At 37.3% G+C, this 20236-nt stretch overlaps 3 protein-coding genes across 4 annotated transcripts; 2 read left to right on the top strand and 1 right to left on the bottom strand.

Moving 5' to 3' along the window:
• Positions 1 to 239: 239 nt before the first annotated feature.
• Positions 240 to 1079, bottom strand: LOC140004832 (uncharacterized). The gene has a single exon (XM_072044984.1). It carries the CDS (start codon positions 1077 to 1079, stop codon positions 240 to 242), a length of 840 nt encoding a protein of 279 aa, XP_071901085.1.
• Positions 1080 to 7418: 6339 nt separating this feature from the next.
• LOC113740341 (protein root UVB sensitive 2, chloroplastic) lies at positions 7419 to 11957 on the top strand. Of its 2 annotated transcripts, none has more exons than XM_027267943.2 (10): positions 7419 to 7572; positions 7708 to 7830; positions 8031 to 8119; positions 8228 to 8312; positions 8583 to 8642; positions 8747 to 8840; positions 8976 to 9073; positions 9169 to 9348; positions 11073 to 11195; positions 11293 to 11957. In XM_027267943.2, the coding sequence occupies exons 1-10, from the start codon at positions 7561 to 7563 to the stop codon at positions 11716 to 11718; spliced, it is 1290 nt and encodes a 429-aa protein (XP_027123744.1). In that variant the 5' UTR covers positions 7419 to 7560; the 3' UTR covers positions 11719 to 11957. The 2 variants fall into 2 exon arrangements, with proteins under 2 accessions (XP_027123744.1, XP_071902363.1); XM_072046262.1 differs by having other exon boundaries at positions 7459 to 7510.
• A 2021-nt stretch (positions 11958 to 13978) lies between these two features.
• LOC113739237 (protein FAR1-RELATED SEQUENCE 5-like) lies at positions 13979 to 15036 on the top strand. Its single transcript, XM_027266468.1, has 3 exons — positions 13979 to 14311; positions 14404 to 14521; positions 14840 to 15036. Exons 1-3 carry the CDS (start codon positions 13979 to 13981, stop codon positions 15034 to 15036), a joined length of 648 nt encoding a protein of 215 aa, XP_027122269.1.
• The last annotated feature ends 5200 nt before the right edge of the window (positions 15037 to 20236 follow it).

Genomic DNA, 20236 nt, shown 5'->3' with positions numbered 1-20236 from the left:
CCACCATATTTCAGCATGCCCTCTCGTTTGGTTACCAACCTTTACATTAATCTCCTCCGAATCCACTCCAGCATTGTTATTATTGGCTCCCCTCTAGCTTTTAGAATGTAATTATTCCATGACTCACTCATGTTGTTAACGCAAGTGTCACTCCTACAAGCTGTACTAAAGTGATCTCTGGACTATAGTTTTGGAGGCAACCGTTTGAACCATCCCGCAGTTGTAAACTTGTCACCTTCCTATGGGTTAGGCCTTTCAAGATTTGCTAGGGCAGTTTCATACTCCGGCATGCTTGCTACTGCAGCAACTTCCCAAAACATGTCTCTAAGGTCTTGATTCCTGAATCTTTGTTTGAAGTTCTCGAACATATGTTTCAAACAGAATCTGTGCTCTGATTCAAGAAACAATTCTTCAATTGCATGGACAAGACCTTTTTGCCTATCTGAAATGAAAGTGTAAGCCACTCCTTTGTTTCCTCTTCCAATTTGGGTGATTAATTCCCACAAAAACCAACTCCAACTATCATAATTCTCTACCTTAACAACAGCAAAGGAAATAGGGAACATATTTTCATTGGCATCCCTACCCAAGGTTGTAAGCAACTGACCTCCAAAGGGACTCTTGAGGAAGTAGCCATCTAATCCTATTATAGGTCTACATCCTTTTAGGAAATCATTTTTCAAAGCACCTAATCCATAATATATCCTTTGAAATGTAGCCCTTTCCTCAACATTTCGCCTATCAATTTGCAATGAAATATGACTATCATGATTGGATTTTTTAACAGTAGCTACATAATCCCAAAGTTTGTAGTATTGCTCCATGTCATTTCCCCTAAGTGCCTCTAATGCTTTTTGCTTTATTCTGGCAGCTTTTTTCTGACTAATGTCTAGCATAAACAATCTTCTTGTCTCATTCACTATGCCAGGAATACTGCACCCAGGATCATCCCTTACTTTGGCTTGAAATTTACTACTTAGATATGTTGAAATGGCATGTCGATTGTTGTAATCCCTGCCACAATGGTGCTCTCCCTTAAGTGTTTTGATTATAAATGTCTTTGTTTTCTCTTTGCACATTTAGCTGTGATTCGAGAGCCTTCATTTATAATGTAGTTGTGCTCATATCTCTCCCTAATTTCCCATTCCATCAAAGTCTCTAAATTTATAGAAGCTAGTTAATTTATAGCCAACCTTTAGTTTAAAGTGCTCTTTCCTAAACTCTTCATCCGCATTGAAGTAACTGTAACCAGGGATGCTTTCATCATCAGATTCTATTCCTCTGTCAAACAGGTTTCCATCATCCTCTACTGGCTCATTCCAGTCCTCTTCCTGCTCATTGGCATGATAGCTAGGTTTTTTGGATTCGGTTTGCTGTTGATGTTGATCCAAATCAGCTTGTTTTGTAGCTTTTGCTTGCTGATTTTCTTGTTGCTACTTTGAACCAATGCCAACCGAATTTGCAGATTCCACATTTATAGATGCCTGTGTTAATCCTTGACCATTTAAATTTACAAATATGTCATCTTCTTCAGGCAGTTCTATTGCTTCTCTTAGCCAGCCAGGAAGATCTGAATAATCTGGTATGATATCATCTTCTTCTTTGCCTTCATCAACTATCTTTTCTCCCCTAAAATTAATTGTTTCTTATGTTGGATCTCTCTCTGCCTGTGTTGTTTCTTCTGCTGACTTCCTTGTAGGAGACTGCCGGGCCTCTGAGGATGTATCACCTTCTTTTTTCTCTTTAAATAACTGCCTGATTGACTTACTTGTACTTTACTATACTCTTTGCAACTTAGCTTTTTATCATTTGTTGTCTTCTTTCTCTTGGACTTGTTACCGAAATCATGTATCTTCTTTCTATGTGGTCCCACATAGATTGAAATCCGACTCCATTTGTGATGACTCTTCTTCACAGATGTCCTTTGCTTTAGAGTTAATGTGTGGAATGTCATTATTGTCCTCACTACCAATTACTAAAGGGTCAATGTCATCCCTGCCTTTAACAGCTGAGGACGAACTAATCTCAGCCTGCCAACTATCATGATATGGAAGTGCAAGTAGGCCATCACCAGTTACTTTTTTGTACAGTAATTTTCCTTCCGGAGACAAACTTCAATGGGATCAGGCCCCCTCTCAGCATATATGTGCATTTCTATAAGCCCCTCATAACATGTTGTCAATAATTCAATGTCGACATCATCCCTAATAGGAACCACACCAATATCAAGGTCATGAAAGGGAATAGAGTACCAGAAATTCATATTTGTTACGCCGTGCTCAATTGTGTCATACATTTTTTGAAACTCAAATACAGATAATTCATCAGGGTCCCATCCACAAAATACCCTCACGTGTTCGCCAGAGTATCTAATTCTCAGTTTCCATTTGAAGTATTAACCATAATGCATGTGTATGTTTATGGTCTGAAACAGATTATCTCCTATTCTTATGCACTTAAACCAAAGTAACCGAGATTAATTTACTAATTTGATTTTCAGATATATCAAAAAACAAAGATTAATTTACTAATTTGCTTTTCAAATGTATCAAAAAGGACAGACAATATTTCATACACTCTCAGTTTCAAAAAATATATATAGTCAACATTAACACATTTATCTAGAAGGATAAAAAACATAATCAATAGCAGTATGAACCACAGTAGTCCTGATTACTCCAAAAAGACCCATACATTTTTGCAGTATATTGCAATTTTTTAAAAAATTTCCCCCAAAGCTTGTCCGAAAAGCTTCTGACAAAGTCAAACCTCGAAATTTTGTGTATTTAGCAATTTAAAAAAAAAATTTCCACAAACATTGTCAGAAGATTGTCGGAAAAGCTTCTGACTAAGCCAAAACTGATATTTTGCATATTTACCAAATTTTTAAAAAAAATTCCCACAAACATTGTCGGAGAAACTTCTGACTAGGCCAAAACTGATACTGATATTTCTTTTACCAAGTTTCAAAATATCCCCCACAATTTACTACCAAAACACTTGCCATCAAACAAATCAACTCGTCTAATGCTTAAGGTTCAGATATGAGCTTACCTGGTCAATAGCTTTGCTTGATGAGTTTAAACTCTCGACCGATCTGCATAGAAACGCTGACCGATTTGCACAGAAACACCGACCAATGTTCACTATAACTTTGACCGATCTGCAGCACAGAAACACCTTCTTCTTGGCTGTAGGTTTAGGGTTTCTCTCTCAAAACATGAAGTACCGCTCAAGCCCGACCAATCTTCACCATAACTCACACTGATCTACACAGAAACACCTTCTTCTTGGTTGTAGGTTTAGGGTTTCTCTCTCATTTTCAGAAGCTCTAGATTTACTAATTGCATATATAACTTTTTTCATATTATATATGAGGGTATTTTTGGTATTTCATATTATTGCCGACTTCCCAGCCGGTTAGTAGGTAAAATCCTAAGAAGTCCAAAGCACAGGGGGATTAAGTGGGTGTTTCTAAACAATGAGGGAGTTTCGTGTCAATTTCCTTAACCACAGGAGGGTTTTATGTTTTTTACCCAAAACTAGACGACATCAACCTGTACCAACCTCACGCCTATGCTTGTACCCCCCTATAAGATAAACAAAACTAATAGGGTGAGCCAAAACTCAGTGAGGTTCCAAAACATCGTGCAAACTCAAGTAGCGAGTTGACCATTATATAAAACTTGAAATATCAAAATAGCGAGAAAAAGTTCATAAAGGTAAGCAATAACACTTTAAGTAATAAATCATTAGATATCCAACATTTTCAGGTAAAAGGATACAGTCGCTCTTACGAGCTAACTCGCCCATAGCTTGCCATGAAGTAGTTGATACTCCGTCAACTTTCAAGTAGTATAACCAGTTCAGTAGCGCACCACTTAACTCCAATCTCCGTCCACCATTCAAACCCCTTACCAGGCCCAAATTTCACTATAAACAGTGGTAACAATACTCGAGTATACCAATTAGTCGAGAAGATAATACTCCATCCAACAAAATAGTAGAGCTAGGGTTCGTTATCTAATCGACCAGACCCTTGTCGGCTCGACTCGATTAACTAGCCAACAGGGTTTTGGAATTCCAGACAGTATTCAAGTCATAAACATAGATATATCAAGCCAATTGTAACCAGTGTACAGTAATAAGTCACATTAGGGCAAGTGCGATAAAGTACATCCTTGCCCGATCAAATAAGTCAAGTACTGTCCAATCACATTAACAAAACATTTCATTCAAATATCAAGTTCAATCACGCACTTGGAAACACTCACCAATGATTTATTACTTTTCAAAGCCAAGCTCAGGTTCAGCTCCCTGGTTAGAGTCAAAATATACGATGAAATATCGTGTAACAACTTGCAATCAATTAGGGTTTCAAAATATGTCAGCTTCACTTAAAGAAAACCAAGTAAATAGAATTCATTTAATTAGTACTCATAATACGTAATAAACCCTAGAAAACATGTGCTCGCTCTTTTGGTTTCGATAAAGAAACGATTCAAACTTTTAAGTTCGCAACTTGGTATAAACAACTAGAAAATCTCGTTTAAAGTGACCGTTACTTTGTCTTTGAGAAATGTACACTTTTGGCAAAATTTTAGCTTATAAGTCACCCACAAGGTCAACTTAAACATCCCTACATAAACTAAATCCAAATCGATCACGAGTCCCACCCCTATTTCCGCTTTCACTCACTTATCCCACAAGAGGAAAAACAGGCTGCAATTCCCCTATTTTCCTTAACTTTTCCTCCTATTATCCAAACCAAGTTCCATGTCAAATCAACCTAAATCAATACCACAAGTAATAAGATAAAAGTAGCTCTTAATCTAGGCCACAAAACCATCTAATTGGAGTTTATTTCTAGCATATATACATCACCTATTAAAGCTGGAAACTCTTTAATAAAGTTGGAAATTCCTATGTAGAAACTAAAAATTCACAATAGAGCTACCAATCATCACAAAAGTCCATAAGCAAGTTCAATACCAACATACCATGGATAAACAACATAAAACAAGGCTGAAAATCATAAACCCTAAGCTGAAATTTCACCAATCTTCACCAAACTAGGTTATCTTCCATAAAATTCCAAATTTTGAGTCATCTTCACCATAAATTGCAAAATAAGAAAAAGAAAGGAAGTTGCCCAACTTAGTACCTTCAAACCCCCTTGAAAAAGTGATGAAGCAAGGCTTTCCTTTCCAAAAACTCTCCACTACAAGCTTCCTTGCTTCCTTGGAACAACTTTGTTCGGTTTAGTTTTGTGATTCCAGCTCAAATAAGGCAAGAATCAAGATGAAGTTGGTGGTTTTTCTTCTCTCTTTTCCACTCCTCACTCTCGGCCAAGACAAGAAAGAAATGAAGGAAAAATGTGGCTAGAGGAAAGATAAGAAGAAAGAAAGTCTCTTGGTTAACTAAGCTCTTAATCGCCAACACTTGGCAAGGCCAAGTTTTCCTCTCTTTTTTTTCTTTTCTCCCCTCTCTTGGTCAACAATTTCGGCTAGTCTTAGGGCTAAATTAGGGGAGGATAAATGAAAGAAAAATAAGAAGCTTAGGGGAAGAAAGTATTGGTCAAGTAGTATCCTCAACCGATAACAAACAGTGCGAGTCGGTTCAAGCCTATTTCCTTAACTCTCTTGTACTTTTGTTTTAACTTATGATTCACTAACTTACTCTTAGCACTTTCTAATCACATACTTTCTCTTACTTACTACCCGCTCTTAGCCATCAAATTTAGTGCACACACCTTACTAATCGATCACACTATATGAATGTGCCAAAACCCTAGTTTACACTAACTATAAAAGTAAAGGTAAAACTCTCAACTCTATTATTTAATACAACCATTAAAGGGAGTAATTAATAGTATAGGAATTATAAATTAACTTATTCAAAATAAAAGAGAATTTTAAGAAAATATAAACGAATTTTTCAAATTCTCACGCATGCTACTCATTTCTCAGGCTTTTTTTTCAAAAAATTAGAAATAAGAAGATGCTATGGCACCGTCTCCACGACATAATACCCAAATTAGAATAGAAGTTAGGGTTAATCACAAAGGCTCTCTCTAAGGTATAGCCACTTTTACACTTTGTCCCCTAATATTATTTTTTTTCTCAATTTATCTCCTAAATTATTAGTCAATTCTAACATTGTACAATGGTGATGTCAAAAAGACATTTATACCTCTAAAAGTTAACTACTGTAAATCCCCTTAAAATATAACTTATTTTGCACTTTATCCCTTAATATCATTTTTTTTTATCAATTTGTTTGTTTGTTACTAAAATCATTAGTGAACTCCAATATTTTGATAACACTCGAAAAAATTAATTTAAAAAAAAAAGAGAAATTGGAGTTCAAAATTTCTCAAATTGTTCTTTAATCTACCATGCTTAGATGCTATTAAAATTTATTTGGGTTGCTAAATTTTTCTAAAAATTTTTTCTTGCATCTAAACACATTTTTCAATCATTTTTTTATTTTTAACCGCCTTTTATCTCATAAATATCAAATTGAAAAAAGTGCTATTGTTCTAAAATCCAAATAATCTCCCATCCAAACAAACCCATCTATAGACCTTTAATAATATTTTCATAGTTTAGTCTTGCACAAATATTTTTTCCCTTATCACGTGAGATGAGTGAGATATTTTTCTTTATCTGAAAAACATATAATTGTGGGAATAAAATTTAATAAGACCTATACACATGAATATATACTAATTTTTATTATTATGATAGAGAAATTAATTTTTTAAACATTATTTGTCTCGAGTGGTACGAAATATTAAATTTAACTAATGGTTTTAGGGATAAATAGACAAATTAAGAGAAAAATGGTATTAGAGGGTAAAGAGCAAACTGGCTATACCTTAAAGGGATTTACTGTAATTAATCCTTAGGAATATCAATGTCGTTCTGATTTTTTCGTTATGCAAGGTTAGAGTTGACTAATGGTTTAGGGGTAAAATGAGAAAAAAAATAACATTAGAGAATAAAGTGCAAAATTGATTAAGCTTTAGGCTTCGTTTGGGAGTGGAGGATTCGGACAGAAAAGAAAGGGAAAGAAGAGAAAGTTAGCTTTTCTTTCATTTGTTAGTTTTTAGTAGGAAAGAAAAGAAGGGAAATGGAATGATTTAAGAGGATGAATAGTATGCAAAATTTTTCCTTCCAAATTGGAGAGAAATGGAGAGAAAGTTGGAGGAATCTTATGAAAGTTTTTTAAAATACCCATTTTATCCTTAAAAATGTCTTGAACAAATATTTAATGACTTTCATATCCAAAATCATTCCACTAATTCTCAAAACTCCCAAACAACATAACAATCCCTTCTCTTCTCTTCTCTTCTCTCATAACTTAAGTTTTCCCTTCTTTTCTTTTCTATCCTAAACTCCCAAACTTAGCCTTAGAGTGTTTTTGTGATTAGTCCCTAGAGTTATTGGGAATCTGGCTGCCAAAACTTAAAAGACCCAACTCCCAACCCGGGTCCGCGAATCAAGCGGTCTCTCCCTCTCTTTTGCAGTGTGTTATCCATTGGCTGGTTTTTCTCTAATGAATTTCTTGGTCTGTCTAATTTTCCTCTGTTTTTTCGGGTTGTTCTTCTATTATTAGTCTTCCTGAAGCGTTTATTCTGGAGGTGTGTTTGATTTTTGCGATTCTGATCTCTAAAAACAAAAAACTGAATATGGATATTGACAGGAAAAGATAAAGATGAAAAAGACAGAGCCGGACCGCCTGCCGCCAGCATTGCCGTTATACTGGATCGAGACGTCGAAATCAGTTTCTCGGCAGTACCAGTTCCAACCCGATGGTCAACTCTCCGTGAGTCTCCTCTCCTCCTCCTGCTGCTCTTATTATTATTGTTTCAGTATAATACTAATGTCACTGCTACTCAGTCGTCTATCGTTGAACCCCATTTAATGCTATGACTTGTTTCTTATACTGGGAATAACCGTTAGCGAGCTCAATGCAATTAATTGGTTGTATAAAGCTTGAAGCTTGTGATTTTCCCCGAATTGCAGGTGAAGATAGTAGATGACTCTAGACCTGCTACCCGCAGAGTGGTGGAATCATTTTTCAATAAATTCTTCCCTTCAGGATATCCGTATAGGTCTATCCCAAGTTAAATTCTCCTGCTCTTGTGCGAGTAACAAATATGGCTATGACGCTTATTCTACTTAATCCATTTCCAGTTTACTTGGTTTTCTCTTTTTTGCAGTGTGAATGAGGGATATCTCAGATACACACAATTCCGAGCACTACAACACTTCACCAGCGCCGCATTGTCTGTGTTATCAACTCAGGTCCTATTCGTCATCTATGAGGCATCTGCAAAGCATATAAAAGAAAAAAAATTTCTTTTGTCTGGCGAAACTATAATAGGTTTTGCTTTCTCCTTTATTTGCATTTTTGCCCCCACAAAATAAATCTGATAGTCAATGATTTCACTGCAGTTTTGAGCTTATTTTGGTTACGCATATAAAGTCTCTGATAATTCATCATGTCTTTGGCATACAATACTCAAATGCTGTCCCAATCCAACGTTTATTTGTCATTGTTCTTGCTCCTTGCAGTCATTGCTATTTGCTGCAGGATTGAGACCTACTCCTGCGCAGGCAACTGCCGTGAGCTGGGTAAGACCGTGAATGATATTTATTTGGGACAAACGGATAAAACATTTACTGTCCTCATGTGCTTCTAAGCCTGAAACTTGTTGGCTTGGTATAATGATATACAGATATTAAAAGATGGCATGCAGCATGTAGGAAAACTGATATGTAGCAATTTGGGTGCAAGAATGGACTCGGAGCCTAAACGTTGGAGAATTCTTGGTTTGGTTTTTTGAACTGCAAATCTATGGTTTTTATTTTTTATTTTTTCTGCTTATTCTGATTAAAAATATTTCTTTCATTTCATGGTTGTGGTTGTTTTCATCTTCTAAGTACAGAGGAATGTCTTTCTTGCAGCTGATGTTCTCTATGACTTGGGTACTGGATTTGAGGTTCTTTCCCCCTTGTGTCCACAGTTATTTCTTGAAATGGCAGGCCTTGGCAATTTTGCAAAGGTTAGCAGTAGAGATATCCATTCATTTCATAATTGAGACTTTCCCCTGTTTTGTATGTTGAACTGTAGTTTGTATGCGCCTATCTGGCATAACAGGGAATGGCAGTGGTTGCTGCAAGAGCTACAAGATTGCCAATATATTCCTCCTTTGCCAAAGAAGGCAATCTCAGTGATCTTTTTGCAAAGGGTGAGGCAATTTCCACTCTTTTTAATGTTCTTGGAATAGGAGCTGGAATTCAGTTAGCATCTACTGTATGTTCAACAATGCAGGGAAAGGTATGGTTATCTCCTGCCATCAACTACCTTGAATTTCACACATTTTTGTTTGCTAGAAATAATTTTATGAACTTGTAACTACCAAGTACACTCTAACGTTTTCTCTTTTTGGTTATGAAGATAAGTCCTAACTCACTGAAGGTGAGTGGTACTAGTTTCGAATGCTAGAGCACAGATTAAGATCCACTTAAGGCATGAATAAATCTCCAACCTGTAACGATAGGGGCCCATAAATCCCTGGACGTGTTGAGTTAGTTTCAGGGTAACTAAAGCAGCCTTAGAGTTAAATCAATGCAGAAAATGTAAAGCTGGAAGTTGTAATAAACTCTGGTACTTTCAGTGAAAGATTCTTGTCCACATTGCTTCTTTATTTGGTTGGCAAGGTAATATTCATTGACAGGTAGACTAATGGTAAACCTGATATAACAGCTTGGCCCATGTAAGGTTTTAGATTGAATAGATATATGCAGCACTTGGACTGTGCACGGAGGCTGTGCATGCAAATAGAGAAACTGAAGAGGCATTCTTAAAAAGCCAAAAAACAAATGAAAGATTAGAGTCAGTGGCTAAGAAATTTTGAGAGGCAAATAAGGATGAGGACACTGATGCTGCAGCTTACTTGTGGGCTCATGGAGGCTGTACTGTGGTGATAGTTATAGGTTTGGGGTTGTAAATATCATGTAATTCTGTGGAAGATCTAATGGATGAGTTTTTGGTTTATAAGATATTAGAATGATCAATTGTGCTGTGATATGCTATTTCTTACACTATGTCATGCACATCACAAGCAGTTGTTGGCGTTGCATTAGTGCAACTATTTTAAAAGTCCCTCAATTTCTTTTGTGTTTATGTGCAGTTGCCTTGGTATTCAACCACATTGCTTTAACTTTTGATGTTGGAGATTTTTTTTTCCTTTTTCCCAGCCAGGAAATTGTACCAACCTCTCTCTTAAAGAACCATTCTTTGCTTATATGTGAATGCATTGGCTTCTAGCCTTGAGAAATTTTACAATTCGCTGTAAGAATTTTGATCAAGATATTGAATTTCTAAATGAGAGGGGGCTGGAGTTCAGCAATGAAATTCACGAAACCAGAAGGAAGAAGTAAATACTTATGAAGGCAGCACATTGCTCTTTAGAGAACCCTATAATGGTCGTATAGGAGAGAACAAACTTCTCTCTGTCCCTTGGGGTTTTTTTTTCTGTTTGGGGGGGGGGGGGGGGGGGGGGGTTACCAGGTGGGGAGAAAATAAGGGAAACATTTGACCTTGTGGGTAAGTGACTGGATCCAACTCAATTGAGTTCGTTTTGATTTTCTGCAGATTCGTCTGACAAGCTAAATCCTATAAATTATAGCAAGCATGAAAATAATGGGGTTGATGTAGCCAAGCAAACAGGGGCAGGGTGGTTGTGTATGCAAGGAGATAGCATGGGTTGGTCAGTCCAATGTAAATGCATCTACTTTGGAAATTATAGCTAAGGTAATCTATGGATTTTATACTTTAATATGCCAATTGAAGGAAGGAAATACGTGAAAATAAATGTTGAAGTTGGTGCATGCCATGTTTCTAGTAAAAAGAAAATCAGTTCGGTGTGCCAAATAATCAAATTGGCCCGACGGCATCAAACTGTCCTTTGCAGATTGTGCCCTCGGTTTCATAAATGTTGAGTAAAGGTTGCTGTAATTCTAATAGTCTTATCTGTCCATAAATTATGAATGTTGCAGTTGTTAGTTGGACCTGTTCTTTCCGTCATACATATTTATAGTGTTTGCGAAGAAATGCGAGCTGCTCCAGTAAACACTTTAAATCCGCAGAGAACTGCAATGTTAGTGGCAGATTTTGTGAAGGTAATCTTGGATGCTCTCTCTCTCTGAATGCAACCATAAGATGTTCATGTTTGTTCTTGTTCCCAATTAACTTACTTTTAGCTCACAATGATACTAGACAGGAAAGATATCTAGCCCTGCTGACCTTAGATATTGGGAAGATCTATTGTTTCCAGGAAGACTTATTGAGGATGCTGGAAATGTCAAAGTTGGTAGTGCTTTGCACATGGTAGTTAAGCCTTCAAAGCTGCAACAACTTAAAGAAATATTCCCGGAGGAGAGATTTCTTCTAAGTTCTGGATCTAGACAGACTGACCTGATATTGGAGCATAATGCTACAGCTGAAGATGCATTGCGAGGTTGGCTTGTTGCTGCTTTTACTGCAGACTTGGAGAAGTCTGTTGATGATACGAGTGCAAGTATTCTAAGAGCAGCATATGAGAGGATGGATACTGTGTTTCGTCCATTTCTGTCTGAGTTGCAGGCCAAAGGGTGGCATACTGATCGTTTTCTTGATGGAACAGGATGTCGTTTTGCATTTTGATATTATCTACTATCAGTTAACCCTTTTTGATTTTCTTGGAGATAGATTCTTTTAGTAATGGAGCTTGACAGCCTCTATATATTTTAGTTGACTTCCTTTCGTATTCTACTTTTCCACGAGCTACTAGGAATAGTTTGACATAAAAAGATAAGACAAAGTTTGTTTTTGCATTTGTGCTTTGATTGTTCTATTATATGATAACCAACAGAATATATGTTACATGATTTTCTTTGATGCAATTGCTTGGCTTTGCTCACTTTATGGCTGCGTAAGGTCAATACCACGTTTAGGTCTCTAACATGGAAGTCTATATAGTGCAACAATTAGTTGAATGTATATCCAGTTTAGATGGGCTATTTTGGCTACCATTTTCACTGTCTAAGGTTTAATTTTTTATTTTTTTATTATGTCATTTGTTAGAATATTATTTCGTGGCTATAATCTATCGGAGAGATAATTGGAAGGATCATCTACATGAGCCAAATAATGGCCAAAGGATTAAGGGCAGGAACGGTCATCAGATAGATCGTTCCCAAGCGGTCTCCTCACAAGATTAGACATGAGGCGAGAAATGATCCACGTCAACTACTTGTGTTGATGGTCAAAAAATGTCACTGTTCCACAAAAGAAAAAGTTTAGCCCTAACGGGATCCGTTTAGAGCAAACGAAAGAATTGCAATTTTGAAAATCAAGTTAAAAATTTGAATTAGCCGCACAAAACAAAACCAAGGGAAGAAAGTGGGTTTGGTATGTCAATGTAGCAATTGACACGAAACTAGGTGGAGAGAGTTGGGGTATGGTTTTGCGTGAAGACGGAAGAAGGCAAACAGTGCAGTAAGAGTGTTGTGGAGCATTTTGAATGAAGATTGAAGGGTTAGTTTGATTTTGCAGGTAGCTTTGGGAGGCAAAGCAGTAGAAGAAGGTGAAAGTTGGTAGGAAAATTTATGAGCAATGCATGCAAGGCAGACGGCCAGGTAGAAGCAAACAGAGGAAATTCATCATCTCACGTTTGCCAGATTTGTCGTGCAACTTAATAGCAAAAGCAATTGCGCTCTCCGAGTTCGGTGAAACATAAAACACTCAGCGGACCAAGGGAACGTGACTGAACCATGTTAGCAACTGTGGCCAATCATTTGTCACCCAATATACATTTGTAAAATGAAAGATGAAATTAGAGTCAGTAAAGACGTAAGATGAAGATGATAGAAGAATAGTGAAGTTCTACTGCATATGTGTGTGTGTGAACGTTCAGCTTTTCAGTGATGGATTATATGGGATAGTAGTATCCAAAGACCTAGGGGTATGTATTCAAGTAAAGCGTCGAGCGGAATGAGGGAAAGAGGAAAGAAACAAAGTCACATTTAACGAGCGAATGAATGTACATTCTGTTATAAATAAGTTATAGGTTATAGCCACCGTATTACAATTGATATGAATCATTGTGCATCCAATAGTTGGTCCATGTTTATCACACAATCTTAGTTTGCCCCTTTCCTGGCCTTATAGTGTGTATAAAATGGAGGTGTAGAGTTAAATGAGGTGAAGCAGAGGAAAATGCATATATGTGAATAATAAATGAGTTTACATGGTGTTGTAAGTAAATTACATGATATATTATAATGAGTAGAAAATGTTGGTCATTGACCATTTGGTCCAGTGGTCATCACCCTCTTTGGTGATGTTGGAGGTCAGGGGTTCTACCCCAACCTCTCTCAAATTTGCCACAATATGTGACTGGTCTTAATTGACCATCTCCCCTTACCCCTAGATTAGACTAGATAAGTTTATAGGACATCTACCGTTGCCGACAAAAAAAAAAAAGTAGAAAATGTTGGTTTGGCCCTCAAAATGTAGAAATAGTAGAAAATGCGAAGTCGGCTCAGGCGGTGAATACTAACGAATGACATAAGATCCAGTAAAACAAAGCACCTAGAACCTAAATATAATCACTAGAGTGGATGTACATACCGTTAAAATATACTTATATCATGTGACAAACACATTATAATCCGTATAAATTAGTGTACATGGAGTTGTATTTGTATATAGATAACGTCGTTGTCGTAAAGGAAAAGTAAAGTGATGTGAATCATTAATTATATTGATAGACATAATAATAGGACTTGGTATATGAGTAACGTCTGTAACACAACACATATTGTGAATGCTAATATACATTTATGTTGTCGTTTATGTACATACTATTTATGAATAGTTGCAAATTAGGATGTTTGATGCATAATTGGTAAGAGTAGAAGTAATGGATTACAGCAAATTGGTAGAAGATGGGACCCCTGAGTTAGGAATGGAGTTCAACAATGAAGATGATGTGCACAAATTTTATAACAAATATGCCTTTAAAATGGATTTCAGCGTATGCAAAGACTATCTAAATAAAAACAAAAATGGTGTGACCACATATAGGAGATATAGTTGTTGCAAAGAAGGAGTGAAACGCAAGTACGAAAGTGATGTGATGCCAAAGAGAACACGGGCGCTGATGAAAACAAGTTGTGGAACTAAAATGATTATCGTGTTGCATAGAAGGACAATGAAGTACTGTGTGCATGACCTTGTCTTGGAGCATAATCATGTTCGCACATGATGCCATTACAAAAAAAGGTGAGTGAAGTTCAAGGATTCAAAACTGAAATAAGTGAGGATGCCGAGTTTTCACTGAAACAGAGTCACGAACTTACGAGAAAGGAGGTAGATGGGATGGGCAATGTGGGATATACTCGGGATGACTTTAAGCAATATCTTTGTACGAGACGGAAAAGGAGATTGAAATATGGAGAAACAGGTAGCATGCTGAATTATTTTCAAGAGTAAACACTCGAGAATCTATCCTTTTTTTATACCGTGTAGCAGGACTGTGAAGAGCAGATAACGAATATCTTTTGAACTGATGCAGGAATGTTAATTGGCTACAACTTTTTTGGAGATGTAGTCACATTTGACACAACATACAAAACAAATAAAGAATACTAGGTACTTGGAGTATTTGTGAGTTTTACCAGCATAGTCAAACTATGATATTCGGTGCTGTTTTTATATATGATGAAACGATAGATTCTTTTAAATGGATGTTTAGTACATTTCTAGAAGCAATGTGATGCAGATACGGGTGCGCAACCACTTCAACCTTGGGTCAAGGACAACATTGACGGTCCTATGACAAGATCAAGATTCAAGAAGGTGAAGGAAGCTTTAAGAGCCTTGATTATTCACCATACCAGCAAGGAGCAGGCTAAGTTTGAAGAATTGATGGACCATGAAGTTACCTTGCTCACTTGTACATTTGAAGTGCAAGAATGATCTCCTACTTGGTAGATTAGTTAGTAGTTGTTTTAAAACTGTCTAGTTTAGTAGTTGTTAGGCGTTGAGTATTTTATTACTTATTGGGCCTTATCGGAAAGCCTTAAAGAGCTGGCTCTTTAAGCTCTTTATGCGGACCGAATTTCTTCCAGGTTTATGTGGGCCGGATTTTGCCCTAGTTTTAGCCTATAAAAAGGCACCTCTTGTATGAGTAAAAGACAGAATATTTTACAACCAGAAATCGTGAGGAATTTTCCTTTCAAGTTCTTAATCGAACTTACTCTTGAATTCTTGAGTTCATTGCTTAGGATTCAAATCTGACTTTATCGATTAGTTTGTTCCCTAATCGTGGTGTCTCTTCATCCATCTTTATTTGCTTAAGGTTGCTGATTGCCTTTGTGTGTCAGAGGTCTTGAGTTCATGAGAACAATCGAGTTCAATTTCCACTGGGAGAAAAGGTCCAACTCTGATAATTACTAGGTTGGGAGGTTTTAGGAGGGTCTTCCCCTAGGGTTGCTTATCAGTTGGTATCAGAGCATCAGGTTAATTCTCTTTCAATTGAAGTTGTTCATATCTTATTAGTTTGTGTTTTGTGTCAAAAAAAAAAAACTGTAGCGATTACTGTTCCGAAATACTGTTCATCGTTACTATTCCGAAATACTGTTCATCATACTATTCACGTTACTGTTCATCTGAGAAAAAAAAATTGTTTGGGTATTGTCTTTTTGTGTTTTCTGTCCAACTTTTGTTCTTGAGTCTGTTATACTTTTGTTCGGGTTGTTAGGGTTTAAAGATCAAAAAAAAAAAAAAAGTCACGTACCTTATATTGTTTTAGTATCCAAGTTGCTAGAGTATTGCTGGAATTTTCTTTTGAGTATTGCTGAAATTCTGTTTTGCCTATTTCTTGAGTATTGGTTGTTGTTCTTGCAAACCCTAAACACCACAACGTAATTTGGGGAAGTTCTTGAGTTTCTTGAACAAATTCTTGAAGTTCTTGGATCATCAAGTCTTGTTTTGAAAATTCTTGAACAATAAATCAAGAACCAGGGCCTTCTTGAAATTTGCATAATCTTTCATCCATTTTTCTTGAACTTGTTGGTGTGACCTGAATTTGTGTTCCTTGAAGAGTCGAAGCAAAAAAAAAAAAAAAAAAAAAACAAAGAAGAGAAGGAATCGGCTCTCACACAAAGGAAATCAAGTATCTCAAATCTTGAGTTTCCAATTCTTGATTGGTTTCCAATTCTTGAATAGTCTCCAAATCTTGATTGGTTTCCCAAAACTTGAGTCTCCAAATCTTGATTGGTTTCCAATTCTTGAGTCTCCAACCTTAATTGAATTCCAACAACCCCAAACGACATAACCAACCCCAAACACCCCCAAATCAGTTTCCAAAATCAAACCTAAACCGCCACAAATACCATTTACCATCCAAATATTGGCCAGAAACTCAGCAAAAACAGCCGCTAAAAAAAAAAAAAAACAAAGAGAGGTTCTAGCTTCGGGTAGTGTTTCTAGGATTTACAAAATTCTACTTTGTGTCTTATTACTTGCTTATAGGGTAATTAATTGTGGAATTTTTGAAAGTTTGAGTTGTTTTAAGAACTTTGAAAAGAAAAATTGAGAGTGAGTGTGTTTTCTTGAGTGATACACGAGTGCTTTGTGAGGTAGACTAGGATACACTTGTTTTGCAGGTTTGACAATATGTCTCAAGAGGGGAACATGCCTGAGCCGTCTGAAACCGATGTGTCACTCAAACTAGTGCTCCAAGCTCTTCAAAAACAAGTGAAGAGACAAGAATTTGTGACGATACAACTATCCGACAGGTTGGCTGCCATTGAGATGCGAGGTACTGGAGATATTTTCAATAGGGCTTCAAGTGCTCAGAGTGTTGAGCATGATGCAGATGATGAGGGGTATCATTCTAACACCTCATTCCGATCAAGGAAAAGCCACAGGGAAGCGAGGGAAGGTCGAGACCGACCTAGGAGAACCGATGACAATCTTGGTTCCATCAAGACTAAGATGCCTACCTTTCATGGGAAAAATGATCCTGAAGCTTACTTGGATTGGGTTAGGCGAGTTAAGCAAGTGTTTGAAGTCCACAACTACTCTGAAGAGAAAAAGGTGAAACTTGCGGCTATTAAATTTGAAGATTATGCATCCATTTGGTGAGAGCAAGTATGTGCCATAAGAAGGAGAAATAGGGAACCACCAATTGACACTTGGGCTGAAATGAAGCAAGTGATGAGGAAACGATTTGCACCCTTCCATTATACCACGGACTTGTACAATCGGCTCCAACGACTCACTCAAGGTTCTAATTCGGTTGATGAGTACCACAAACAAATGGAGGTAGCGATGATAAGGGCCAATGTCCAAGAGGATCCGGAAGCAACCATGGCGAGGTTCCTTAATGGATTAAATTCTGAAATTAGGAAGAAGGTTGAACTTCAAGACCACTTTGAACTTCAACAAATGGTGTCTTATGCAGAGAAGGTGGAAAAGCAAGCCTTACCTCTAAAGACACCTAGTGGCCGAACCACTACATCCTCTTCCACCCCTTGGAAAAGAAATCAATTGCCAACATCCAGTGCTTGGCCAAGGCAAGGTAATAGAGAGAGGGAAAACAAGCGGATGGAACAACCGTCCCATTCGAGTGCAACTTCTTCTAAACCAACCCCGCGGTCAACTCTTCCAGGAGCAAATACATCTACCAACCAGCCAAAGGCATGTTTCAAATGCAAGGGAATTGGCCACCTCATGGCTCAATGCCCTAACCGAAGCATCATGTATATGAATGAAGAGGGAATGTGGCAAAGCGAAGGAGAGGAGGAATATGCGGACATGCCACCGCTTGAAGAAGAGGGGAAGGATGATGACCTGGTTGAAATAGAAGAGGACCCCGTGGCTCGAACTATGGTGACTATGAGAGTGCTAAATGCACAAGCTCAAGAAGATGATCTCCAACGGACCAACATTTTTCATACAAGATGCAAAATTGGAGATGAGGTATGTCTCATCATCATTGATAGTGGCTCTTGTACTAATTGCGTAGCTGCTGACTTTGTTGAGCAAAAACACCTTCCATGGACTTACCACCCTAAACCCTATAGACTATCTTGGTTAAATGATGGGGGGGAAGTCAAGGTGACCAAACAAGATTTAATCGCTTTTTCTATTGGTCGGTACAAGAACCAAGTTTTATGTGATGTAATTCCTATGCAAGCTAGTCATGTCTTGTTGGGACGTCCTTGGGAGAATGATAGACAGGCTGATCATATTGGACTTACCAATAAATATAAGTTCATTATGGATAACCTCAAAATCACTCTGTCACCATTGACACCTACACAAGTGTATGAAGAACAATTGCATTTAAGAAAAGAGAGAGAGAAAAGGCAACCAAAAGAAACAAAGAAATAGCCGAATGAGAGAGAGAATGAGGGAAAAAAGAAAGTAGAGGCCGAGTTGAGTGAAAACGGAAATTCGAGTGAGAAAAAACTCAGTGAGGCCGAGAGCTTGAAGGTGAAAAAAAGGAATTTCTATGCAAGTGTGCGTGAGGTAGATATGGCTTTGAATGCACAAAGTCTTCTCGTAGTACTTCTGTACAGGGAAGCTGATTATTCTTCTTTTTACACACTAGGCATAACCGATTCTCTTCCTAGTGCAATCTACTCTCTTTTGCAGGAATTCAAGGATGTGTTTCCGGAGGAACTACCGAAAGGATTACCTCCAATTCGAGATATTGAACATCAAATCGACTTTGTTCCTGGAGCAATTCTACCAAATCGACCAACCTATAGAGCAAATTCGGAAGAAACAAAGGAAATCCAAAGGCAAGTCGATTCCCTCCTTGAAATGGACCAGGTTCGTGAATCTCTTAGTCCTTGTGCAGTTCCCGTTATTTTAGTACCTAAGAAAGAAGGGACTTGGAGAATGTGTACAGATTGTCGTGCAATTAATAAAATTACTGTTAAGTATCGTCATCCCATTCCTAGGCTAGACGATATGTTAGAAGAATTGCATGGAGCAATCATTTTCACTAAAATTGACTTAAGATCTGGTTATCATCAAATAAGGATAAAGGAAGGTGACGAATGGAAAACTGCTTTCAAAACGAAGTATGGTTTTTATGAGTGGCTTGTGATGCCTTTCGGCTTAACAAACGCCCCAAGTACTTTCATGAGATTAATGAACCATGTTTTAAGGCATTTTCTTGGAAAGTTCGTTGTTGTTTATTTTAATGATATATTGATCTTTAGCAAGTCTTTAGAAGAGCATGTTGAGCATTTGCGACTTGTTTTAAGTGTCTTGCGTGAAAATAGGTTATTTACTAACCTGGAAAAATGTGTCTTTTGCACTCCTGAGGTTAACTTTCTTGGTTATATTGTTGGTGCAAATGGCATAAGTGTTGATCCCGTTAAGGTAAAGGCTATCATGGAGTGGCCGACTCCAACCAATGTGTCTCAGGTAAGGTCTTTTCATGGTCTTGCAAGCTTCTATAGGAGATTTGTTAAAGACTTTAGCACTATTGCAGCACCTTTGAATGAGATAGATAAAAAGAATGTGGGGTTTCAATGGGGAAAAGAGCAAGAAGAGTCGTTTAATAAGCTTAAAAATTTGTTAACTTCAGCACATATTCTTGCTTTGCCTAATTTTGATTTGATGTTTGAAGTTGAATGTGATGCTAGTGGGATTGGCATCGGGGCTGTTTTACATCAAAATAATAGGCCCTTGGCATATTTCAGTGAGAAGTTGAGTGGGGGAGCTCTTAATTACCCTACTTATGATAAAGAATTGTATGCTGTTGTGCGTGCTCTTGAAGTGTGGCAGCATTATCTTATGCCTAAGGAATTTGTGATACATACTGATCACGAATCAATTAAATTCCTTAAGGGGCAGGGTAAGTTGCATAAAAGACATGCGAGATGGATTACATTTATTGATTCCTTTCCATATATCATTAAGTATAAGAAGGGAAAAGATAACGTCGTTGCGGATGCATTGTCTAGAAGGTATATTTTGATCACTAACCTGAGCACTAAGTTACTTGGTTTTGAGCACATTAAAGACTTGTATGCACATGATGCTGATTTTTCTAATGTGTTTCAAGCTTGTGAACATGCTGCATTTCAAAAGTTTTATAGGCATGAAGGCTTCTTGTTCAAAGAAAATCGCCTATGTATTCCCAACTGTTCAC

Source organism: Coffea arabica, chromosome 4c (assembly GCF_036785885.1).
Source record: "Coffea arabica cultivar ET-39 chromosome 4c, Coffea Arabica ET-39 HiFi, whole genome shotgun sequence".
NCBI lineage: Eukaryota > Viridiplantae > Streptophyta > Magnoliopsida > Gentianales > Rubiaceae > Coffea > Coffea arabica.
Note: the sequence above shows the minus strand (reverse complement) of the source record. Positions and strands in the feature narration are given on the sequence as shown.